Genomic DNA, 26067 nt, shown 5'->3' with positions numbered 1-26067 from the left:
CTTGAGTTTTGTTTGGGATTTATTTATTTGGTTTAGTTCTGTTTACAATTCCTTGTTTTCACCGGTTTGATTATTCAGAAGTTAATCCTCTGAGTGAAGCATTGATGAAAGCTTTGATAAGCCAAAGTGCCCCTAAAACCAATGAGAACAAGAAGGGATCTGAGTACAGAGGTCCCTGGGAGCTTTGAGGGATACTTTGCTGTATGTTGTCTCTTTTTTTGCCCAGTTTTTACAACCTGCATGTGAGTCATTGCTGTACCCCATGATTCACTAGTTCTTTGATTTTGGGAGAAAAGTATAGGGACAGTAGAAAAATGAAGGAAAACTATTAACGGTTAAAGAAGGTTGTAGATTGCCTGTGTAGCCAGCATCTCCTTAGTGAGAGCTTTATTTTTCATTCTCCCCTGAAGGGTGTTCACTTTAAAAGTCATGGAAGTATTCAACTTCCTTAATTTTATTTTGGGTGTTTACACAAACTGTTCTAACAACTTTGATTGGCTTGCAGGGGTGAGGGTAAATGAATGTTTATCTCATTTGGAATCTTCACTGGAAGAACAATCTGCTTGTTTTGTTTGTTTGTTTTTTGAGATGGAGTCTCTGTCACCCAGGCTGGAGTGCAATGGTGGGATCTTGGCTCACTGCAACCTCTGCCTCCCGGGTTCAAGCCGATTCTCCTGCCTCAGCCTCCTGAGTAGCTGGGATCACAGGCATGCACCACCACACCCAGCTAGTTTTTGTATTTTTAGTAGGGATGGGGTTTCCTCATGTTGGCCAGGCTGGTCTCCAACTCCTGACCACAGGTGATCCACCCACCTTGGCTTCCCAAAGTCCTAGGATTATAGACATGAGCCACCGTGCCCAGCCCAGTCTGCTTGTATTAAACCTAACATACAAAGCATGAGAAGTTATTAAACTACCCTTTAAATTTTTAAAGTAAAAGCCATCCATTTAATAATCTGCATTTCCCCTCCCTAGTCAGGTGTCTTATTTTAAAAATTCAGAAACTTAATGTTTCCCCCACAGAAGGTAGGAGGAGAGGCACGCAGGGAAACTAGTGAAAGGTAATTTTTTGCACCTAATTCAAAAGGAATAAGAAGCCAAGACTACCTTTCAAGTTTTGTTTCATTTATCAACTTTGCAGAAATCTACCAAACAAAAAACAATTCTTAGGCAAGCTACACTTTTGAGCCATTTTTTAAAGTGGAATCCTATAACAAGATTACATTCTTAGGTATATTTGCTCCTTGGTCCTCTGGAATGTTACATGGACGTGGAATGCAAGGTTGCCCAACTGGGCTATACAGTAGGGTTGCTTAATGAATGTTTATCTTCTTAAACTATCAGCAGTGGAAATTAAGTAGCTGCTTATCTTAAGGTCATTGCTTTGCCCTCCACATCATTATCTTATTTGAAGAGTTGCCGTAAGGCATTTTGAGTTCTCTCAGTTAATTTGTCCCAAATTTCTCCCCCCTTTAGCCTTAAACTTTCCAAATCTTTGGGGTTTGTTGCCTGTTCTTCCTCAGCTCTGAGGCTTCACCTCTGCTATCCCTTTACATTGCATTCCCTGCTGACTGCATCTTAGGAAGCTCTTCTCTGTAAGTCAGAGCATGTCAGCTTTTTAAAAAAACAACCCCTTTTAAGGAAGAACTTCCAGGCAGGCATGGTGGCTCACACCTGTAATGCCAGCACTTTGCGAGGCCGGGGGGTGGGGGTGCGGGGTGGGGTGGATCACCTGAGGTCGGGAGTTCGAGACCAGCCTGACCAACATGGAGAAACCCTGTCTCTACTAAAAATACAAAGTTAGGCCGGGCGCGGTGGCTCAAGCCTGTAATCCCAGCACTTTGGGAGGCTGAGACGGGTGGATCACGAGGTCAGGAGATCGAGACCATCCTGGCTAACACGGTGAAACCCCATCTCTACTAAAAATACAAAAAAAAAAAAAAAAAAAAAACACTAGCCAGACGAGGTGGCGGGTGCCTGTAGTCCCAGCTACTTGGGAGGCTGAGGCAGGAGAATGGCATAAACCTGGGAGGCGGAGCTTGCAGTGAGCTGAGATTCGGCCACTGCACTCCAGCCTGGGCGACAGAGCAAGACTCTGTCTCAAAAAAAAATATACAAAATTAGCCAGGCATGGTGGCGCCTGCTTGAAATCCCAGCTACTTGGGAGGCTGAGGCAGGAGAATTGCTTGAACCTGGGAGGCGGAGGTTACAGTGAGGCGAGATTGCACCACTGCAGTCCAGCCTGGGCAACAAGAGCAAAACTCCATCTCAAAGAAGAAAAGAAAAGAAAGAACTTCCTACAAACCCCTACGGTTGTAGGCCCCTTGAGAATTGACTTACCAAGCATAAGCCAGTAAAATTGGTACTCAAGTACCAATTTTCTCTTCATATTCTCCCTGTGCATGAGTGGACCCCTGTGTCAGGTAGGTGGCACCTACAATCTAGATTGTGATGGAAGTTCTGTTTAGTTGCCCAACATTTCCAGCCTCTCCCAAAGCAAATGTCTTTTCCCTCCATTGGCCTGTGTGTAGAATTTGACATAACTCCAGAAAGAATTATCAAAATTTTTTTTGAAAATTACAGTTTAGAAGCCCTAGCAAGTGTTTGTGATGATAACTTAATCAGTGTATCATAAATTTCCTTGATTCCGTGGTTTGGCCAGAATACTTGCTCCCCTATCCAAGGGGTGGCAGCAGAGCACACACCATACTCTCCTGTGTACTGTCTTTGATTAGCTTCTAATTCATTGGGGAAAATAGCACAAAAGTTTATGAACCAGCCTTCAAGGTAGACACCCAAACACAATTCTGATTTTTGGAGATATAACTTTGACTGCCAATCTGAGAGTAACTATTTTTGATAGTGGGAGGACTGGACAGCCAGCTCATCTACTTACAAAGAAAACTGTTTTCTGGGCCGGGTGCGGTGGCTCACACCTGCAATCCTAGCACTTTGGGAGGCCAAGGCAGGTGGATCACAAGCTCAGGAGTTCCAGACCAGCCTGACCAACATGGTGAGTACTTTGGGAGGCTGAGGTAGGCAGATCACAAGGGCAGGAGATTCAGACTATCCTGGCTAACATGGTGAAATCCCGTCTCTACTAAAAATACAAAAAAATTAGCTGGTTGTGGTGGCATACACCTTAGTCTCAGCTTCTCAGGAGGCTGAGGCAGGAGAATCGCTTGAACCCGGGAGGCAGAGCTTGCAGTGACTGAGATCACGCCACTGCACTCCAGCCTGGGCAACTTAGCGAGACTCCATCTCAAAATAAAAAAAAAAAAAAAAAGATCAGCTGGGCGTGATGGTGCACGCCTGTAATCCCAGCTACTGCAGAGGCTGAGGCAGGAGAATTGCTTAAACCTGGGAGGCGGAGGTTACAGTGAGGCCAAGATCGTGCCACTGCACTCCAGCCTGGGCAACAGAGCAAGACTCCATCTTGGGGGGCAGGGAGCGGGGGGAAGAAAATCATTTTCTCCCTGGAAAACCTGTGGAATTAACCACTAGGAGAAAACTTCCAGGGCAAGAGCTCCTGTTAATGAGATCCCTTCCCAATGCAAATACCGAAGACACCATAGTACACGTTTATGAAATTTCGCTTTATAAAAATAAGCTTTCTAGGACCCAGTTTGAGACCTTTTCGTATTTTAAACACCTGTAGTTAAAAGTTAATATAGGGGGGTTATTTTGTTCACAGTGCTGCTTCTCTTCTTACTAGTCACTGAACACATAAGCCCATTTAATTTGACTTTGTAACCAGCTTTCTTCTTGCCAGCTTCCAGTGGACTCTGTATAGGTGAGATTCTGTTAAAGCTGGCATATTGGGCTACTGTGAGATTATGCACGCTCAGTAATTAGGGGAAAGTTTAGATGGTTCTGGCAGTCTTAACTACAATATTAAACCTGTTATATACTTGGGTTTTTTTTTGTTTTGTTTTGTTTTGTTTTTTGAGACGGAGTCTCGCTCTGTCACCCAGACTGGAGTGCAGTGACCAGATCTCAGCTCACTGCAAGCTCCGCCTTCTGGGTTTACGCCATTCTCCTGCCTCAGCCTTCCGAGTAGCTGGGACTACAGGCGCCCGCCACCTTGCCCGGCTAGTTTTTTGTATTTTTCAGTAGAGACGGGGTTTCACCGTGTTAGGCAGGATGGTCTCCTGACCTCGTGATCTGCCTGTCTAGGCCTCCCAAAGTGCTGGGATTACAGGCGTGAGCCACTGCGCCCAGCCTGTTACATACTTTTAAGAGTATAGATCCGCCGGGCACAGTGGCTCACACCTGTAATCCCAGCACATTGGGAGGCCGAGGCGGGCGGATCACGAGGTCAGGAGTTCAAGACCATCCTGGCTAACATGGTGAAACCTCGTCTCTACTAAAAATACAAAAAATTAGCGGGGCGTGGTGGCGGGCACCTGTAGTCCCAGCTGCTGGGGAGGCTGAGGCGGGAGAATGGCGAGAACCCGGGAGGCGGAGTTTGCAGTGAGCTGAGATCGTGCCACTGCACTCTAACCTGGGTGAGAGAGCGAGACACTGTCTCAAAAAAAAAAAGAGTATAGATCCAATAATCTATAAGGATCTCAGGAAGTAACTTTCTTACTGACTCATGAAATATCAGGTAGAAACAGTTTATAAAGCGATACCACATTTCTTTTTTTTTTTTTTTTTGAAACGGAGTCTCGCTCTGTTGCCCAGACTGAAGTGCAGTGGCACGAGCTCTGCTCACTGCAACCTCTGTCTCCCAAGGTTCAAGTGATTCTCCTGCCTCAGCCTTCCAAGTAGCTGGGATTACAGGCGTGTGCCACCACACTTAGCTAATTTTTGTATTTTTAGTAGAGATGGGGGTTCACCATGTTGGCCAGGCTGGTCTCAAACTCCTGACCTCAGGTGATCCACCCCCCTCGGCCTCCCAAAGTGCTGGGATTACAGGTGTGAGCTACCATGCCTGGCCAGGTGATACCACATTTTTTAGTGTGCGTTGGTTCATATCACATCAGCCTTTGCCTTCAAGATGTGAGCAAGCTCAATTTATACTGATAGCTATTGTACTAAAGCCAGCTTTTAGATCAGGTCAGGGCAAATTTGAGACTTCTAATTTCCTATATGTTGTAGTTTTCATTCTGTTTATACTTCTGCTTGTTCTCCTTATAAAATTACTAATAGGCCAGGCACGGTGGCTCATGCCTATAATCCCAGCGCTTTGGAAGACCGAGGCAGGCGAATCATGAGGTCAGGAGTTCAAGACCAGCCTGGCCAACATAGTGAAATCCCCCGTCTCTACTAAAAATACAAAAATTAGCCAGACGTGGTGGCGCACACCTGAAGTCCCAGCTACTTGGGAGGCTGAGGCAGGAGAATTGCTTGAACCCATGAGGTGAAGGCTGTAGCAAGCCAAGATCACCCCACTGCACTCCAGCCCAGGCGACAGTGTGAGACTTCATCTCAGAAATATATATATATATAAATAGTAAGCTGCTTTTCTTAACATGATAAAATTAGAATTTATTGATAATTTAGTAAAAACACAAATTAATACTCCTCGAGAAAACATGCTTTGACTTTTATAGAGGAAACTGTCAGGTTGAGACCAAGAGACCTTAAAATAAATATCCTAGGTCCTATATTTCTAGTCATGATGAATGTATTTTGTATACCATCTTTATATAATAAAATTAACTTCCACAAATTTAAAAAAAAAAAAAAAAGAAATATCCTGGCCGTGCACAGTGGCTCACACCTGTAATCTCAGCACTTTGGGAGGCCGAGGCGGGCAGATCACAAGGTCAGGAGATCAAGACCATCCTGGCCAACATGGTGAAACCCCATCTCTACTAAAAATACAAAAATTAGCCGGGTGTGGCAGCATGTGCCTGTAGTCCCAGCTACTGGGGAGGCTGAGGCAGAATTGCTTGAACCCAGGAGGCGGAGGTTGCAGTGAACCGAGATCATGTCACTGCACTCCAGCCTGGCGACAGAGCGAGACTCTGTCTCAGAGAAAAGAAAGAAATACCCTATTATGTACTGTCTGTATCATTTCCGTGTATATATATATATATACACACACACACTTTTTTTTTTTTTAAGAGACACAGTTTCACTCTGGTTTCCAGGCTGAAGTGCAGTGGTGTGATCACAACTCACTGCAGCCTCAACCTCTAGGGCTTAGGTAATTCTCCCACCTCAGTCTCCCAAGTAGCTGAGATTACAGGCACATGCCACCATACTGGCCTAATTTTTGTAGAGACAGGTTTCATTGTATTTTTTTGGTTTTTGATTTGTTGTTTTGTGACAGTCTCGCTCTGTCCCCCATTCTGGAGTGCAGTGGCACGATTTGGGCTCACTGCAACCTCCAGCTCCCAGGTTCAAGCGATTTTCGTGCCTCAGACTCCCAAATAGCTGGAATTACAGGCGTGTGCCACCACTCCCAACTTTTTTATTTTTTTATTTTTTATTTTTTTTTTAGACAGAGTCTCGCTCTGTCACCCAAGCTGGAGTGCAGTGGCACAATCTCAGCTCACTGCACTGCAGCCTCTGCCTCCCAGGTTCAAGCAGTTCTCGTGCCTCAGCCTCCAGAGTAGCTGGGATTACAGGCATGAGCCACCATGCCTAACACGCCGAGCAACTTTTTGTATTTTTAGTAGAGATGAGGTTTCACCATAGTGGCTAGGCTGGTCTTGAACTCCTGGCCTCAAGTGATCTGCCTGCCTCAGCCTCCCAGACTGCTGGGATTGAAGGTGTGAGCCACCATGCCCAGCCGGTGTCTCACTACATTGCACAGGCTGGTCTCAAAACTCCTAGGCACAAGCAGTTCTCCTGCCTCAAGCCTCCCAAAGTGCTGGGATTACCAGTGTGAGCCACCTCGCCCAACTTTTCCCCTTTAAAGTGCATTATTTCACTGTTTTCCCAGAGCTATGCAACCACTAATTTAAAAATATTTTCCTTAAAAAAAGAAAAAGTGTTTCCATCAACCTAAAAATCCCTATATCCTTTAACAATCACTCTGCATTCCTCCCTCCCTTCAGCCCCTGGCAACCACTAATCTACCTTTGTCTCTCTGGAATGCCTATTGTGAACATTTTGTGTAAATGGAACTATACAATATGTGGTGGTTTTTTTATTTTGAGACAGAGTCTCACTCTGTTCCCAGGCTGGAGTGCAATGGCGCGATCTCGGCTCACTGCATTCCCCCACCTCCTGGGTTCAAGCGATTCTCCTGCCTCAGCCTCCCGGGTAGCTGGGACTACAGGCGCCCACCACCACGCCCTGCTAATTTTTTTTTTTTTTTTTTCTTGAGGCGGAGTTTAGCTCTGTCATCCAGGCTGGAGTGCAGTGGCTCCATCTCAGCTCACTGCAACCTCCGCCTCCGCCTCTTGGGTTCAAGCGATTCTCCTGCCTCACCCTCCTGAGTAGCTGAGATTACAGGCTCACGCCACCATGCCCAGCTAAGTTTTGTATTTTTAGTAGAGATGGGGTTTCACCATGTTGGTCAGGATGGTCTCGATCTCTTGACCTCGTGATCCACCCACCTTGGCCCCCCAAAGTGCTGGGATTACAGGCATGAGCCACTGTGCCCTGTCTACAATATGTGTTCTTTTGTGACAGTTTTTACTTGATGTACTGTAAGTTAATGCAATATGTCATTTCTTTTATTGCTGAATAGTTTTTCATCATATGAATGTACCAGATTTTGATTATTCGGTTATCAGTAGGACATACGGGTTTTGTTTTTTTTTTAATGTTATGAATAATGCCTCTGTGAACATTGAAGCACAAATTTTTGTGTGTTACATATTTTGTCAATTCCCTTGGGTATATAACTAAGAGTAGAGTGGTTGGGTCATATGGTAACTCTGTGTTTAAACTCCTAAGGACTGCCAGACTGTTTTCTGGAAGTATTGTACCACTTAACATTCCCAATAGCATTGGATCAAGATTTTGATTACTTCACATGCTATGTCTTTGTAGAAATGTCTCCTTACACCCCTTGCCTATTTTTTATTTGGGTTTTTCGTTGATGAATTATGAGTTCTTTACATATTCTTTATATTCTTTACATAAATCTTAAGAGATAATATGATTTGCATGTATTTTCTCCCATTCTGTGGGTCTTTTTACTTTCCTAATGCTATCCTTTGAAGCCCAAAGGTTGGTTTTTGTTATTGGGGGGTTTTTTTTGTTTTGTTTTTTGTTTTGTTTTGTTTTTTTGAGAATGAAAGCAAGTATATTAGAGAAGAAAAAAAAAAGAATGGCTACTCTATAGAGCAGCCTAAAAGTTTTTTATTTTGAAGTCCATTTGATGTAGACCATCTAAAATTTTAAATAGTCGTTTATCCATGTTGTGTCTAAACTAAGAAAAATCAGCATGAGAAAAACGAAACTTACAGGAATCCTTTTTGAAAAGGAATCACCTGGAATGAACTCCCCAGACGATTTTCATCGGCAGCAAATTGAGAACTACTGTTTTGGGGAAGTGTGTGCTCTAAAAAACTTTAACTTATAGCCTAGGCACTCTGGCTCACGCCTGTAATCCCAGCACTTTGGGAGGCTGAAGTGGGTGGATCACCTAAGGCCAGGAGTTCGAAACCAGCCTGGCCAACATGGTGAAACCCAGTCTCTACTAAAGATACAAAGAAAATTAACTGGGCCTGGTGGCACATGGCTGTAATCTCAGCTACTCGGGAGTCTGAGAGGCAGGAGAATCACTTGAACCTGGGAGGCTGAGGTTGCAGTGAAATGAGATGGTGCCTCTGCACTCCAGCCTGGGCAACAAGAACGAGACTCTGTCTCAAAAAAAAAAAAAAAAAAAAATTATAAGTGGACTAAGTAGATTTTTAAAGGATTTTTTATCACTGTAAAAAATACATAACATGAAGTTTACCATCTTAACCATTTACAAGTGTATAGTTCAGCAGTCTTAAGTACATTCACACTGTTGTACAGCCAGTCTCTAGGACTTTTCATCTTGTAAAACTAAAAAAGCTATTAAACAACTGCCTATTTCCACCTTACTCCAGTTGTTGGCAACTGCAGTTCTACTCTCTGTCTCTATGAACTTTAATACTCTAGGTTACCTCATGTAAGTAGAATCATACAGTATTTGTCCTTTTCTGTCTGGCTTATTTTTCTTAGCATAGTGTGTTCAAGGTTCATCCATTTTGTGTATGTCAGAATTTTCTTCCTTTAAGACTGAATGATATTTCACTGTGCACACACACCACTTTTTTTGTTTGTTCATCCACCAATGGGTGTTTGGGTTGCTTCCACCTCTTGGCTATTGTGAAAAATGCTGCTGTGAAAATTGGTGTGCAAGTACCTGCTCTCACTCTTGGGTGTATAATTGGAAGTGGAATGGCTAGATCATATGGTAATTAGTTGTTTTGTTTTTGGTTTTGTTTGGGTTTTTTGTTTTGTGTTTTGTTTGTTTGTTTGTTTTTGAGACGGAATCTCACTCTGTCGCCCAGGCTGAAGTGCAGTGGCACTGTCTCGGCTCACTGCAAGCTCTGCCTCCTGGGTTCACGCCATTCTCCTGCCTCAGCCTCCCGAGTAGCTGGGACTACAGGCGCCCGCCACCACACCCGCCTAATTTTTTTTTTGTATTTTTAGTAGAGATGGGGTTTCACCGTGTTAGCCAGGATGGTCTCGATCTCCTGACTTCATGATCCACCTGCCTCGGCCTCCCAAAGTGCTGGGATTACAGGCACGAGCCACTGCGCCCCGCCTTTTTTTTTTTTTTTTTTTTTTTTTGAGGAGCTGCCACACTTATTCCACATGGCTGTACCATTTTATATTCCCACTGGCAGTCCACAAGGGTTCCAGTTTCTCCATATCCTCACCAACACTTTGTTCCCTCCCTCCCTCCCTCCCTCCCTTCCTCCCTTCCTTCCTTCCTTCATTCCTTTTTTGAGGCAGTCTTATACTGTTGCCCGGGCTGGAGTGCAGTGACAAATCATAGCTCACTGCAGTTTCTAACTCCTGGGCTTGAGTGATCCTCCTGCCTCAGCCTCCTCAATAGCTAGGGCTACAGGCCTGCATCACGTGACGTCCAGCTAATTATTTTTTGTACAGATGGGGGCCTCATTATGTTGCCCAGGCTGTTCTCAAACTCCTGGACTCAAGTGATCCTCCTCTCAACCTCCCAAAGTGCTGGGATTACAGGTGTGAGCCACTATGTTTGCTTTGCATAGAACTAGGAATTTTTCAATGAGGTATTTCTTGACTGGTAGTGATAAGTGTCTTTGGAAATTGTAGATGAAAAAGATATGTTACTGGCATTGGTGTTGAAATTTAAAGGGGGCTTAAAAATGAGTTGGTAACTGCTCAGAAGGGACCTCCCATGTGGCAGGGCCTTGATGGTATCTTCCATAGGGTCAGACTTTGGTCCCGTTTTTTAGTTTTAAAAACTTGAATTTGGTAGGGCACCCAGAATTTATCAGGCTGTCAGTGGTACCTCCTTTTGATCAAACTCAAATGCAATTAATGTGTTGCCATTTAAAGAGAATGAGTTTGTGAGAGAGATTTTTTTTCTCTCTCTCTCCCTCTCTCTCTCGAGACTGAGTCATCTCTGTCGCCCAGACTGGAGTGCAGTGGCACAATCTCAGCTCACTGCAACCTCCACCTCCCAGGTTCAAGTGATTCTTGTGCCTCAGCCTCCTGAATAGCTGGGATTACAGGTGCCTGCCACCATGCCCAGCTAATTTTTGTATTTTTGTTGTTGTTTTAATAGAGACAAGAATTCACCGTGTTGGCCAGGCTGGCCTCGAACTCCTGACCTTGTGATCCACCCGCCTCGGCCTCCCAAAGTGCTGGGATTACAAGCATGAGCCACCGTGCCCAGCCAAGAGAGAGATTTCATAACTGGGACATTTCTGTGATTTCCAGAGTTCTCCTTTTCCATCATTAGTGTGCTAAATTCGTGATTACAAATATGCCTAGACTTTGGAAAGACTCATTGCATCATCCTGTCATGGCATCTCCCACTCAACCACCATATTTGAAGGCTCTCCCATAGACAGATTCACTACCAAATGCCAGCCTGTTGACACTCTTTATTTATCATAGATAGCTTCTTTCTTTACCCTTCGGAAATGAGGTGTTTCTCAAGTATCTCTCCAAGTGCATTCTTTACATAACTTATCTCAGTATTCAATCAAATTGAGCACTAGATTCTGAACACTGTTCCTAACTCTGTGTGTACGTTCATAAACAAGACTATGATAGTCCCTACATTACCCCTTTGAGAGTGACTTGTTTCCATAACTTTGGGGGCATCTCCCTCAGCTTGCTTTTACCAGAGAGAAACATGAGTTTACTTACGTAATATTTAAACCCCTAATGAGTTATTCTTTCTTCCACAGCAATGGCACCAGCATGATATCATTGATCATTCCTCCCAAAGACCAGATTTCACGAGTGGCAAAAATGTTAGCAGATGAGTTTGGAACTGCATCTAACATTAAGTCACGAGTAAACCGCCTTTCAGTCCTGGGAGCCATTACATCTGTACAACAAAGACTCAAACTTTATAACAAAGGTAATCTGGAGTTTGCTCCTTTTCCTTCTCTATGCATCTTGGTTATGTTTTATACTGTGATCCGGCTATGGTGCTTTGTTCACTGATGTTTCCTTCAGTCAGCCATCATCAATGTCTCTTTGCCCTTGGTGGTTAGCTTTTTTGTTTTGTTTTGTTTTTTGTTTATTGAAAGTTAAGTAGGCCAGGCGCAGTGACTCACGCTTGTAATCCCAGCACTTTGGGAAGCTGAGGCAGGTGGATCACTTGAGGTTAGGAGTTCGAGACCAGCCTGGGCAACATGGTGAAACCCTGTCTCTACAAAAAATACAAAAGTTAGCCAGGCCTAGTGGCAAACACCTGTAGTCCCATCTCCTCTGGAGGTTGAGGCGGGAGAATCGATTGGACCCGGGAGGTGGGTTGCAGTGAGCCACGATCTTGCTGCTGCACACTCACCTGAGTGACAGAGTAAGACATCATCTCAATTTTTTTTTTTTTTTCCGGGATGAGACACAGTCTCTGTCACCCAGAGGCTGAAGTGCAGTAATCCGATCTCAGCTCACCGCAAGCCTGCCAGGTTTAAGCAATTCTTCCACCTCAGCCTCTTGAGTAGCTGGGATTACAGGTGCCCGCTGCCATGCCTGGCTAATTTTTGTATTTTTAGTAGAGACAGGGTCTCACCATGTTGGCCAGGTTGGTCTTGAATCCCTGACGTCAGGTGATCTGCCCACCTTGGCCTCCCAGAGTGCTGGGATTACAGGCGTGAGCCACCATGTCCAGCCTGTTTACTTTAAAGAATAAATCCTACTGAAACATCTCAGAGGAAGTTTTAAAATTAGGGAGCAAGTTCTGCCTGAGATATCAGGCTTTTTCTGCTTTATTTAAATTATGACTTAAAGGGTCAGGCAGGGAAAATAGGCTATGGAACATTTTCTATTGATTGAGGAAAAACTGGGTGTGGAATAAAGTAGACAAATTGTTTGTGTTCTTTGCAGTACCTCCAAATGGTCTGGTTGTATACTGTGGAACAATTGTAACAGAAGAAGGAAAGGAAAAGAAAGTCAACATTGACTTTGAACCTTTCAAACCAATTAATACGTCATTGTATTTGTGTGACAACAAATTCCATACAGAGGTAAGAAGTCAAGCCCAGAACATTTTCATCACTCCAGAATTCTTTCCCCATACCCGTTAGCAGTCAGTGCCCCCTCCCTCCCACTTACCTCTCTCATTCTAAGCAACCACTATGTTTTCTTTCCGTAGATATGCTTGTGCTGGATTTCTTTTATTTATTTATTTTTTTATTTTATTTATTTTTTTTTTTTTTTGAGAAGGAGTCTCGCTCTGTCGCCCAGGCTGGAGTACAGTGGCACGATCTTGGCTCACTGCAAGCTCCGCCTCCCAGATTCAAGGGATTCTCCTGTTTGAGCCTCCTGAGTAGCTGGGATTGCAGGCACATGCCACCACACCCAGCTAATTTTTTTGTGTTTTTAGTAGAGACGAGGTTTAACCACATTGATCAGGCTGGTCTCAGACTCCTGACCTCGTAATCCGCCCGCGTCAGCCTCCCGAAGTACTAGGATTACAGTCATGAGCCACCCCGCCCAGCCTGGACATTTTATGTAATAGAATCGTATAGTTTGTGGCCTTTTGTGACTGGCTTCTTTTACTTTATACTTTATACTTTATAGCATTCATCAGTACACTTCATTGCTTTTTATTACCAAGCAGTATTCCATTGTATACATATATGCCATATTTTATATTTTATGTATCTTTTCATCAGTTTTACATTTAGGTTGTTTGCACTGTTTGGCTGTTATGAATAATGCTGCTGTGAACATTCATGGACAAGTTTCTGTGTGACCATACATTTTCATGTTTCTTGGATTTGTGGAATTGTGTAGGTTATATAGTAATTATGTTTAACTCTGAAGAAGTTGCTAGACTGTTTTCCAAACAATTGTACCATTTTACACAGCTATTTTCAAAAAGTAAGGCAATTTACATTTATTATGACACTAGTCGTTGAGCATGTTTTGAGACAGTCTCACACTGTCACCCAGGCTGGAGTGCAGTGGCGCAATCTTGGCTCACTGCAACCTCCATCTCCATGGTTCAAGCAATTCTTGTGCCTCAAGCCTCCTGAATAGCTGGGATTACAGGTGTGTGCCACCATGCTTGGCTAATTTTTTGTATTTTTTTTAGTAGAGACAGAGTTTTGCCATGTTGGCCAGGCTTGTCCCAAACTCCTGGCCTCAAGTGATCTGCTCGCTTCAGCCTCCCAAAGTGTGTGTGTGTGTGTATTTTTTTTTTTTAAATTTTTGTGGGTACATAGTAGGTGTATGTGGGGTACATGAGATGTTTTGATACAGGCATGCGATGTGAGCTATCACACTATGGAAAATAGAGTACCCATTTCCTCGAGTGTGTGTCCATTGTGTTACAAGCAGTCCAGTTATACTCTTTGAGTTATTGCACTCAGTTTTCACATAACAAATTGTAAACTTTTTAGTAGCAAAACTGTAAGAACTCATTTTCTCCCTTTCCCCATGAAACTTTTGAGTGACAAAGCTGCCATAAGATGAACTTGAACGCTGGAAAGGAAACCTCATTAGAGTGACCTAAATCAGTCAACAGTAGAACAATCAAGAATTCACAGCTGGCTCCTAGTTCAGTCTCTTGCCTTTCATCAACCTAGGAAAAACCTCTACAGTGGAATTAGAACTGACATTTGTCGACAGTTTACAGTAGATGATTTTTGCTAACTTGATGGGAAGTCCATTTATAGTTGGATCTTGGTCGACTACATAGACAATCCAGACTGTTTTTCTCTTCACTACCACACTGTACTTACAGCAGAGGGTTCTTCAGGGAGCCTCTTAGCCACTGAAACCACTTACCTGTATCTGGTTGGATGAAAGCAGATTTTGAATATTGTTGATTTAAACAGTGCCAGGTACCCATGTTGTCTGGCTTTTGCTCACTTACTGAGTTAGCCTTATTGGCTTTTTTCCAAACCTTAACTCCTTTTCTAAGATACTGTTTAATCTTGCTAACTTTGTACATTTTAGCTTTAACTGAGAGGGTTATATCCCGTTTATCAGGGTAATTATATATTCTAATAAGGGATAAGCCTGTTCCCTGATAAGCAGATTTATTGAAAACTTCAATCTACCTAACAGGTCATTTTGATAAGGCTGTATTATTAATGTGCAATATTCATATTCAAGGCCTATTTTTTTTTCTTTTTTTTTCTGAGATTGATTTTTGCTCTGTTGCCCAGGCTGGAGTGCAGTGGCACGATCTCGGCTCCTTGCACCTTCCACTTCCTGAATTCAAGTGATTCTCCTGCCTCAGCCTCCAGAGTAGCTGGGATTACAAGTGTGCACCACCACGCCCAGCTAATTTTTGTATTTTTAGTAGACAAGATTTCACTATGTTGGCTAGGCTGGTCTGAAACTCCTGACCTCAAGTGATCCACCCACCTTGGCCTCTCAGAGTGCCATTGCAGGGATGAGCCACCACTCCCAGCCACAATATTCATGTCTTAATGCTAACTATCTAGCATGGTTTTGTTAAAGATGGATTTTTAGTTGATTCATCTGCTTTCTAGTCAGTTATTGAAGGGGCTGTTTTCTTAAAATGGAATGGTAAGGCCAGGTTTTGTGGCTCACACCCATGTAATCCCAGCACTTTGGGAGGCCAAACAGGAGGATCAGTTTATAAAAATAAAATGGAATGGGTAACAGTTTCTTACTTCCAAAGAGATTGTCCTCTGGCAGTTAGAGATCTACTAAGTGTGTAGTATTCCGATTCCATTGTGAGAACTCTTATCTATGTATGTCCCAGGACTGTTTCAATATTTTCTCTTTGGGAAGGCATAAATAATGGGGATATAAAGTTAACATATAAGGAAGGTTTTCCTCATAAAACTCAGAATCACTAGCTGTACTACCTTTAAAGGCATGCTGGCTCATGCCTGTAACGCCAGCACTTTGGGAGGCTAAGACAGAAGGATCATTTGAGTCCAAGACTTCGAGGCTGCAGTGAGCTATCATGGCCACCGCACTCCAGCCTGGCCACCAAAGTGAGACCGTCTCAAAAAAAAAGAAAAAAAGGAACAAGTTAAAGTTTTTTTGTATTTTGAGACAGGGTCTCTGGATCTATCACCCAGGCTGGAGTACAGTGGCACAGTCTTGGCTCACTGTCAACCTACACCTCCCTGACTGAAGCCATTCCAAGTAGCTGGTAGACACGTGTCACCACGGCCACCTAATTTTTGTATTTTTTTTTTTGTAGAGACAGTGTTTCGCTGTGTTGCCCAGGCCAGTCTCAAATTCCTGAGCTCAGCCTCCCAAAGTGCTGGGATTACATGTGTGAGCCACCACACCCAGCTCAGAACTCTATATTACAAAACTGAAACTATATCCGTTGAGCAATAATTCCTTGTTCCCCCTTTTTTCCAGCCCCTGGCAACCACCATTTGACTTTTTGTCTCTGATTTTGATTACTCCGGGTACCTCATATAAGTGGAATCATACAGTATTTGTCCTTTTTTTGACAGGGTTATTTCACTTAGCATGTATTCAAGTTTCATCCCTATTGTAGCATGTTTCAAAATTTTCTTCCTTTTTGAGATTGAGTAGTATTAACTGCTGTGTGTAATATTGCTATAAACATGGGCATACAGATATCTTTGTGCTTTTATATTTACATGCCCATGTCAAATATGTTGAAAAGCTTCACATAGATACCATCCGTTATTTCCTTATTGGGTTCAGATTTGTCCATAAGAGTTACATGATTATAACTGAAGTCTATAAATTATTCCATAGAATGGTTTTTCCACAGTGCTAATAACATGGTGAGTGGAGTGAAAGGGCTTGTATATGTCCTTTCTCAGAGTTTTTTTGACCTTAGCAAAGCTTTGGGATTCACCATGTGGTACTTGTGTTTGCTTTTCAGGCTCTTACAGCACTACTTTCAGATGATAGCAAGTTTGGATTCATTGTAATAGATGGTAGTGGTGCACTTTTTGGCACACTCCAAGGAAACACAAGAGAAGTCCTGCACAAATTCACTGTGGATCTCCCAAAGAAACACGGTAATACAGGAGGAGAACATGAACCCACTTACTTTGTGTCTAGCAATAAGAAAACAGTATGATGGGCCGGGTGCGGTGGCTCATGTCTGTAATCCCAGCACTTTGGGAGGCCGAGCCAGGTGGATCACGAAGTCAGAAGTTCGAGACCAGCCCAGCCAAGATGATGAAACCCTGTCTCTACTAAAAATACAAAAATATGACGGGTGCTTATAATTCCAGCTACTTGGGAGGCTGAGGCAGGAGGATTGCTTGAACCCGGGAGATGGAGGTTGCATTGAGCTGTGATTGCGCCACTGCGCTCCAGCCTGGGCAACAGAGCAAGACTGTCTCAAAAAAGAGAAAAAGAGAAAACAGTATGATGTGAGGGGAGTGAATCCAGATGATAGGGAGAGAAGCCTCCCGGAATGACGGGTGCCTCACTGGTGCTTATGGCTCTTCTCTTGACATAGAATTAGTAGTCGCTCTCTGAAAACAAGTAGCAGTTTATGCTAAACGTTTAGTTAAGGGAATGGTGATTTTTCTTTGTCCTTTTCTTGGATGATGACATGATTATTTTATTTTTAATTTGAAGACATCTTGTAGTTCTTAATAATTGCCTTTTTCTCTTGCTACTTTTGTGTCAAAGGTAGAGGAGGTCAGTCAGCCTTGCGTTTTGCCCGTTTAAGAATGGAAAAGCGACATAACTATGTTCGGAAAGTAGCAGAGACTGCTGTGCAGCTGTTTATTTCTGGGGACAAAGTGAATGTGGCTGGTCTAGTTTTAGCTGGATCTGCTGACTTTAAAACTGAACTAAGTCAATCTGATATGTTTGATCAGGTAAGTAAGAAGTACATGCTCTATTATGTAAGTCCCTAGGTAGGAGTAGGTGAGTCCTCTGTGTGAGCACTGGAACAGACACATCTTTTTAAAATTCCCTGGGTTAAAAACCTACCTCTGAGTTAAACGGCAGGTTTACAGATGTTTATTAGGAAACATTCCCCTGTGCTTTTCTGAGCCCCTTCTCTTCCGAAATCAACCAGTTTTAGGTGGGCTTCTTACGCATCCTTTGGAGGTCCCTGGTTTAGTTGGGTTGTCAGAATTGGCTGTAGAATGGAGTTTGATTTCAAATAAACTAAAACCTGTTCCTTATTTTCTTTTTCTGATTTATTCTTGGAGATACATAGCAGCAAAGCTCTCAGCAATATGACAGCTGATTCTGCCTAAAGCATTTAAAGCCCATTTTATAACATGGGCTCAGCCATAATAAATTTCCAAGGTCTTCTGGAAGAAGTAGCCTTACGGTAGAAGGTCCACCAAGGAAATTGCCTTAACACCTTTTCTTTTCTCTCTCTTTTTTTTTTGAGACTGGGTCTCGCTGTCTTGCCTAGGCTGAAGTGCAGTGGTGCAATCATGGCTCACTGCAGCCTCGATCTCCCGGGTTCAAGTGATCCTCCCAGCTCAGCCTCCCAAGTAGCTGGGACTACAGGGATATGTCACCATGCCCAGCTAATTTTTGTACTTTTTGGTAGAGGCGAGGTTTCACCATGTTGCCTAGGCTGGTCTCAGTATTCCTGGACTCAAACTGTCTGCCTGTCCTAGCTTCCCAAAGTGCTGGGATTATAGATGTGAGCCACCCTACCCAGCCCGTCTTAACTTCTGTTACCTTATTTTGCAGGAGCCAGTGGTTCCCCCTTTCCTCCACAATAACTTATTTTTGTTTGAACTTAATGAGTTGTCCTATAGTAAGTCTAATAAAATGTGTGATGTAATTGGCTGGGAAAGTTTACCCTGGCAGTGCTGTTCACTGTAAGAGCAGCTTTTGATTAAACTGGGCTCCTTCCCCATATTTAGACTTCAGTGATCATAATGCTGAGCTTTGCATGCCATTGAGAGTTAGTGGGTTTGGGTAAAGGTGTTTTAATAATATTTTAAATAAGTACCAATAAATACTAATAATTTTTTTTTGTGTGTCAGAGGTTACAATCAAAAGTTTTAAAATTAGTTGATATATCCTATGGTGGTGAAAATGGATTCAACCAAGCTATTGAGTTATCTACTGAAGTCCTCTCCAACGTGAAATTCATTCAAGAGAAGAAATTAATAGGTATCGGTGAAATGCAACTGCATATTCTGTGAAATGTTTTCGTGTGTGTGTGTGTACGTATATACGTGTTTGTATGTATGAGACAAGGTACCAAAAATGTAAAAAGAGGATATTTAGTATTTTTATTAACTCTTTTGCCTCAGTGAAAGCATTATTTTTTATCTTCTGTAGTCACTAGGTTGAATAGGTATGTTTGTATCTACTAGGGAAACTTAATATATGTTCTGTTGACTGATCCCTAATCACAGGACGATACTTCGATGAAATCAGCCAGGACACGGGCAAGTACTGTTTTGGTGTTGAAGATACACTAAAGGCTTTGGAAATGGGAGCTGTAGAAATTCTAATAGTCTATGAAAATCTGGATATAATGAGATATGTTCTTCATTGCCAAGGCACAGAAGGTATGAGAATTAGAAAATAAGGTTGCTATTTGTTACTGAGCCAGGAAGCCTGGGGTGGAGATTGGGAGGGATGGCTGATTTCAGGAGCGGTCAGAAGGTAGATCTACCCCTTGTTCCCTACTCCTTCAGTCTGTAGTACATTCCTGCATAGATTTTTCTGCTTGAACTGTTTAACGTCTGCTTAAGATTGTTAAATCTGCTGAGGACCAGGACTGTATCTTGAGCATCTCTGATGTTCCTTATGGTTGAAGCACTGTACCTAGTAGATACTCAGTGTATGCTAACATGCTTATGGAAAAAAGGTTGAGAGATTGAGTCCCTGAGCCCTTTTCTCATCTAACCTCATCTTACAGAGCTTACACAGATTAGTATATGAGAGCCAGGTTAACACATTTTTTTCTCCTAATACTACAGAGGAGAAAATTCTCTATCTAACTCCAGAGCAAGAAAAGGATAAATCTCATTTCACAGACAAAGAGGTATGTGATTATTTTCTTGGTTTGATGATACATGCAAGCATAAATCCATGTGCTAGAGCACTGGCGGTGTAGAGGGTGAGCTTTGGGAAACCAAACCTCATACTAATTGGGGGGGCTGTGGGAGGTGGTCATCTCCTATCTGCCACATACAAATCTGACTTCAGGGAAGGAGGCCAAATCATAGTTACTGCAGCTTTTTTTTTTTTTCCCCCCTGGAGACAGGGTCTTGCTCTGTTGCCCAAGCTAGAGTACAGTGGCATGATCTCGGCTCACTGCAACTTCCACCTCCTGGACTCAAATGATCCTCTTGTCTCAGCCTCTCTAGTAGCTGGGACTACAGGCATACACCACCATACCCAACTAATTTTCAAATTTTTTGTAGAGGGGGGTTTTCACCATGTTGCCCTGGGCTGGTCTCGAACTCCTGAGCTCAAGCAGTCCGCTTACCTCGGCCTCCCAAGTGGTGGGATTACAGGTGTGAGCCACCGTACCCGGTCTTTTTTTTTTTTTTTTTTTGAGATAGTGTCCTGGTCTGTCACTCAGGCTGGATTCAGTGGCACAATCATAGCTCACTGTAACCTCGAACCCCTGGGCTCAAGCAATCCTTCTGCTTCAGTCTGCTGAGTAGTCAGAAGTACAGGCACAAACCCTCATGCCCTTTTTTGAGACGGAGTTTTGCTCTTGTCGCCCAGGCTGGAGTGCGGTGGTGCAATCTCGGCTTACTGCTACCTCCACCTCCTGGGTTCAGGCAGTTCTCCTGCCTCAGTCTCCCGAGTAGCTGGGACCTCAGGTGATCCACCTGCCTCAGCCTCCCAAAATGCTGGGATTACAGGCGTGAGCCACCGTGCTGGGCAGCCTTATTTTTTATAGAAATGGGCTCTTGTGTTCACCAGGCTGGTCTTGACCTCCTGGGCTCAAGTGATCCTCCTGTGTTGGTTTTCCAAAGTGGTGAGATTACAGGTGTGACCCACCATGCCTGGCCTGGTTTTTTGTTTGTGTTTGTCTTTGTTTGTTTTTTAGACAGTCTCCCTCTGTCTCCCAGGCTGGAGTGCAGTGGCATGATCTCAGCTCACCGCAACCTCCGCCTCCCGAGTTCACGCCATTCTTCAGTCTCAGCCTCCCAAGTAACTGGGACTATAGGCGCCCGCCACCACGCCTGGCTAATTTTTTGTATTTTTAGTGGAGACGGGGTTTCACCGTGTTAGCCAGGATGGTCTCGATCTGCTGACCTCGTGATCTGCCCACCTCGGCCTCCCAAAGTGCTGGGATTACAGGCTTGAGCCACCGCGCCTGGCCCTCTTTGTTTTTAAGTAGTTAAGCAATCAGGAAAACATTTCATTATCCTTGAAATTTAATAGGGAGGAAAATGTAATTTGCATAATGCCTCTCCTGCACTATGAAACCTGTGCTGCTTTCTTCACTTGATCAGCTCTTCCACTGCAGTGGCTTCTCTGGTTTGCTCTAAATGCATCACAGCAGTTGAAAGTATCACTCTCCCGTATGAGATAGGTTTAAATGGTAGCTTCCTCAAATTCTGGTTTGGAGAGCTTTGTTCTCTATGAGGCCACTCCCAAAAGCAGTCCTGGCCTGTCTCTTCGGGGTCATTGAATGGGGTGCTGCTTAGAGACTCTACAACAGCCTGACTTCTAGAGTCAGCAGTAGCAATCATAAGCTGAAAACCCAGAGTGTTTGTGTTGGTATTTCATGGCTGAGGGTAGAGTCTGAGGAGAAGTGTTGTTTGAAATAATCCAAATTTCTCTGCTTATGTCCATTATGTTATCAAAACCAGAGATGACTTACAGAGCTTTACACACAGACATGCCTATAAGTGGGAGGATGAGAGTGATAGGTGGGCAAGGGGCTGTGAGAGGGGCTAATTAGCCTTCATATATCCTAATCCCCCCTGTTTTTGTATCTCATGGTCACCCCTGTAGACCGGACAGGAACATGAGCTTATCGAGAGTATGCCCCTGTTGGAATGGTTTGCTAACAACTATAAAAAATTTGGAGCTACGTTGGAAATTGTCACAGATAAATCACAAGAAGGGTCTCAGTTTGTGAAAGGATTTGGTGGAATTGGAGGTGAGTAGCAAATCAGCAAACCAAACTTAAAACCAGGGTCTCAAGCCAAGGTCACTCCTGGCTAGCCCTGCTTCAGGCGAGGTGCTCATTATCTGCTGAGATAGGTGATTGACGCAGCAGGTGCAGGTTCCTAATTTGGACCCATGTTTATTATTGCCTCTTTGTTTTCTGTAATTCTGTAAGAGAATGGGGCTTCCCTTATTAGAGTGACCAGCCCCCTACACACATGCCCATTCCGTGAACACAGGTAATTTACCTTTTGGTTTGTTTCCCCAGGTATCTTGCGGTACCGAGTAGATTTCCAGGGAATGGAATACCAAGGAGGAGACGATGAATTTTTTGACCTTGATGACTACTAGGTAGTCGACATGGGTCCGGCAAAATGTGCCTCACCCTCCAGCATCCAACCCAAGGAGCATACCCATGGTGGAATCCAAACAGATCCCTGCCTTACAATTGGAACATTTCCAGAACTTAATCCATGAGCATTGGATATTGAAAAGAAAACCGAAACAAAACCAGACCCAGCCCTACACTTTGGTTTGTCATGGTGACAGCGCAGCAGCCTACAACTAAGTTCCTAAATGCCACTTTGGACTAATTTAAAAAAGAATCCCAGTTTTTACTTTTACTCGATGGTGAAATTGGTTGCTCTTGTATTTTATGAAAAAAATGATTTTTTTAACCTTCATACATAGAAGCAAAAATACTTTAACTGCTGTAAACCTTCAAAAGTTAATAGAAGTGAGATCATACTGGTTTGTTTCTTATTTTGATTGGAGAAAAATTAAATTGCTGCATTTCGCAGTGACCCATTTACATGGCATTCTCAGCTTAGACTGCATAAGAAGAAATATATGTGGTGAAATGTTGGAACCATTTCTCTCTTGGTCTCTGTTTAATGTTGAAAGGGTGAGCTAATAGGAGGCACTTTCAACTTCACTCCCTCACGCTACCCCGTCCCCTCCAGACTGGCAGTTTCAAGGATGCAAATTGCATTGCAAAATCAAACTGACTCATGAAGCATTTGGGCCAGTGCACTGTTTACTTCCATCTGTTTGCAGACACATTTGTGCCCGGCGTTTGGGAGCCCTTTGTATCAGTGTTCTGATGGGGGTCCCTATAACCTTAACCTACTCGAAACCAGTTTGGGATGGATATGATGGGGCTTCTGTGCTATTGCTGGGATTGGGAGAAATAAAACATGCAATTTAAGTGGAAGCGAAGAAATTTAAAGAGGATTTTATTTTGCTTGGGTCAATCCTTGTTAAAAGGGAGGTGGATGTGTTTTCCTTGTGTTGGATGGCATGAGATTATGTGAATGTTTTGATTTATTAAAATGAACTGCAAGGTTTTTCACAGGAACGACAGACATGTATGACTGCATGTAATTGTAAACTCCTGACCTCCTGGTGGGGTTGGAGCATCTGTTTCAAATGTGGGACTTCCAAGCACCTCTCACATGAGAAATGAGGGGCGGGTGGGAAGGGATGGGACACAGCTTCTGGCACCATGGATTTAAGACCATGTTGGATCCAAAAGTTGGCCTGAAACCCTGAAGCTTATGCGTCACAGCTGGGCTGTAAGTCAGACTTGAACCCAGCTGACATGCAGGGTCATGGCGTGCCCGAGGTGGTGACAGTTGAACAAAGTGTATAGTATGTGCCCAGTGGTAGCAATGGAAAAAAGTATACCAAACAGACTTTGAAGGACCAAAGGTTTTAAAAGTCAATTGGTATCACCTCCACACTGACTATAGGGTAGTGGGGTGCATTTGGTTTTCAAATTGGGTACTTTTAACACTTTAGTGCCTGACTGCTGTTCTTTACTGACTTGATTCAGTCACTCGTAGCTTTATTGGTCTGAACCAGCTCCTTGTTCCCAGGTTACAGACCTGCCTATCGTTCCAATAATCCTGTTTCACTTGAATGAAGGGAGTATGTCTTAAATGTAAAGTTTCTGGTTCTCACACTGTACTCTGAGGTCCAAATACTGTCTGTCAATGTGTAACCTGATGTCTCAACCCCCAGTGAGAAGAGTCCATTATTTGGTGTTCACCAGCGTGGGAGACTTCACCGGAACAGGCTTTTTTGCTTTGGGCTCTGCTATTTGTTTGCAGAACACCCAAGAGCGAGCAAACATGCTCTCTTCACAGCAGTACCTGAGGGTTTCGCCATTGTAAATGGGTCTGATGTGATAGGACAAGACCAGAGAAATTGGATGTAAATTTACATTTTTGAATATGCTTGTTGTTTCACATGATACATTTAGGGTATGCAGCTCCTTTTGTAGTTTTTATTTTTACTATTTAAGTTTGGAAATGATGCCAAATTTTTGTATTTCTTTAATCAATGTGTTCTCTTCGGTGATATATATTGCATTATATATTGATGTGTGTATCAATATATACTGATATGTATTACACATACACATACAAACACATAAATAAGAGGGGGTGAAAACCGTAGCCTTTGCATTCTCTATAGCCTCTGCAGAGAGATCCTAAGCAGCAAAATCTTGGTGTTGTGATGTACAGAAATGGAGAAGAGTATTAAACCATATTTAAGAATATACTTTGTGTGCTTGAGATTTTTTAGGACTGGTCTAGAAAGGCCTGAACTGTGGAGACAGTTCTCCAAGGCATACCTCAGATTAGTCATGCCCAGTAGCGTTTCAGCCTTGGATTTGAGTTGTGTTTACTACATTTGTCTATGGAAAGGTATATGCAAAGTTTTTCTGAGGTCACAATCCCAGAGTTATGGTAGAGGAAGAAGGTTCAGGTTGCTGGGGCCACACTAATTTGTATTCTCCCCCATTCTACATGCATGCCAAAGGGAATCTTGCTTCCTTTTTTTTTTTTTTTTTTTTTGTTTAAGGTATGTTAAGTGTATTATTCCATAACCCAGCATCCCATGGAAGTACCCAATTTTACAGGTGATGAAACAGAACAAAAGAAGGTTAAGTAGCAGCTCTTTAGTGATAACACCAAAATTTTATCCCAGGCCTTATTCCAAAGTTATCTCTGTATCTGTCTTTGAGTCCTATAATAGAATGGTCCAGATGGAATAGCAAAAACTAGGCCTGGGCCCTCTCCCTCCCACGCTCCTTCATCTTACATACCTTACACTGGGTAGGAGAGTAGTAGCCCATCCAAGAGCAGGTGCTGGTCCAGTAGAGCAGGGCTCCTAGGCCAGGTTCAGAGCAGAAGAGGATTTGTTTTTTTTTTTTTCCCCCAAGGTTGAGGTGCTTAGAGAGCCTCTTTGGTAGTTTAGGAAGCCTAGTTGGGGAGCCAAGGTGGTGCATGGTTTGCTTTCTCTAGGTTTGAGAAAACTGTTTTAAATAAAATTGACCAGTAATGGCACTTGGCATAGTTTTCACCCATTTTCTCACCTGATCTAGATGATAGCCCTGACAACGAAACTCAATTACCAGCTGGGAAGGGGCGAACATGCCTGTGCTGGTGGAAGTGTAATTTTCCCTCCTAATGCATGTCTAGGTGCTGTTCTTGAAGACAAAATTGTTGGAAGGCAGCACAGTGGTGCAGGATGTATGGGCTGTGGTGCTTGCCTGTCTGGGCCTGCAGCACTTGCCATCTTTTGTTCTCTGACTCCAAGACGCATGCCATGACACTCCCAGACAGCCACGGTGGATTCAGGGCTGAGCGCCAAGGTGGAATTTAAGCCTCATGCCAGCTTCTCCTTTGTTGCCAACTTGAGTGAATGCCAGCTGGGATTCCTGCCTGCCAAGTCCAGTCCTGATGGGACTGGGTCTCAGGGGACCTGGGAACTGAACAGCCAAGTGGTGTGGGAGCATCCAATTAGAGCTAGGCAAGCAGGGCACAGTTGCTTGTTTTGTGGCAGTTTGGGTGCTGCAAGTTGCTGAGGATGTGGCTGAATAACAGGAACTAGAAATACAGGTGAAAACAATTCACCACCTCCAGGGTTCTCTGTAAATCAAGTCTAAAACCCTGTCTGGTGAATTCAATTTCAGATACAGCCATCTCCAGGAGTCCTTCCCTGAAACTGGCAGGTTTACCTGGGGCTTAGCTAAGAGCCCAGAACCAAACAAGGGAGTTAAGCTCTGGTTCTGCCAGGCACCGTGGCTCATGCTTGTAAACCCAACACTTTGGGAGGCCAAGGCAGGTGGATCACCCGAGATCAGGAGTTCAAGACCAGCCTGACCAACATGGTGAAACCGTGACTCTACTGAAATTAGCTGGACAGGTGGCGGGTGACTGTAATCCCAGCTACTCAGGAGGCTGAGGCACAAGGATTGCTTGAACCTGGGAGGTGGAGGCTGTAGAGACGAGATAGCACTACTGCACTCCAGCCTGGGCGACAACGAGACTGTCTCAAAAAAAAAAAAAAAAAAGCTCTGGCCCTGTCTCTGCTCTTAACTGGGTTTGTGACTTCACA

At 43.6% G+C, this 26067-nt stretch overlaps 1 protein-coding gene across 7 annotated transcripts in view; it reads left to right on the top strand.

Moving 5' to 3' along the window:
- ETF1 (eukaryotic translation termination factor 1) overlaps positions 1-24223 on the top strand; it is a 38194-nt gene extending 13971 nt beyond the window's left edge. For 5 of the 7 annotated variants that reach the window (XM_025387490.1, XM_025387496.1, XM_025387495.1 and 2 more), the window contains 9 exons: positions 11346-11521; positions 12493-12632; positions 16466-16604; positions 17230-17420; positions 18558-18687; positions 18936-19091; positions 19506-19570; positions 21505-21652; positions 21929-24223. In XM_025387490.1, the coding sequence (XP_025243275.1) occupies positions 11346-11521; positions 12493-12632; positions 16466-16604; positions 17230-17420; positions 18558-18687; positions 18936-19091; positions 19506-19570; positions 21505-21652; positions 21929-22011 (1228 nt within the window). In that variant the 3' untranslated portion in view covers positions 22012-24223. Of the gene's footprint in view, positions 1-78; positions 202-11345; positions 11522-12492; positions 12633-16465; positions 16605-17229; positions 17421-18557; positions 18688-18935; positions 19092-19505; positions 19571-21504; positions 21653-21928 lie in introns of all 7 variants that reach the window. The other 2 variants (XM_025387494.1, XM_025387497.1) reach the window with 1 other exon arrangement.
- Positions 24224-26067: the final 1844 nt, after the last annotated feature.

The sequence above is a fragment of the Theropithecus gelada genome, chromosome 6 (genome assembly GCF_003255815.1).
Source record: "Theropithecus gelada isolate Dixy chromosome 6, Tgel_1.0, whole genome shotgun sequence".
In the NCBI taxonomy this organism is placed as follows: domain Eukaryota; kingdom Metazoa; phylum Chordata; class Mammalia; order Primates; family Cercopithecidae; genus Theropithecus; species Theropithecus gelada.
This window is presented reverse-complemented; position numbering and strand designations above follow the sequence as displayed.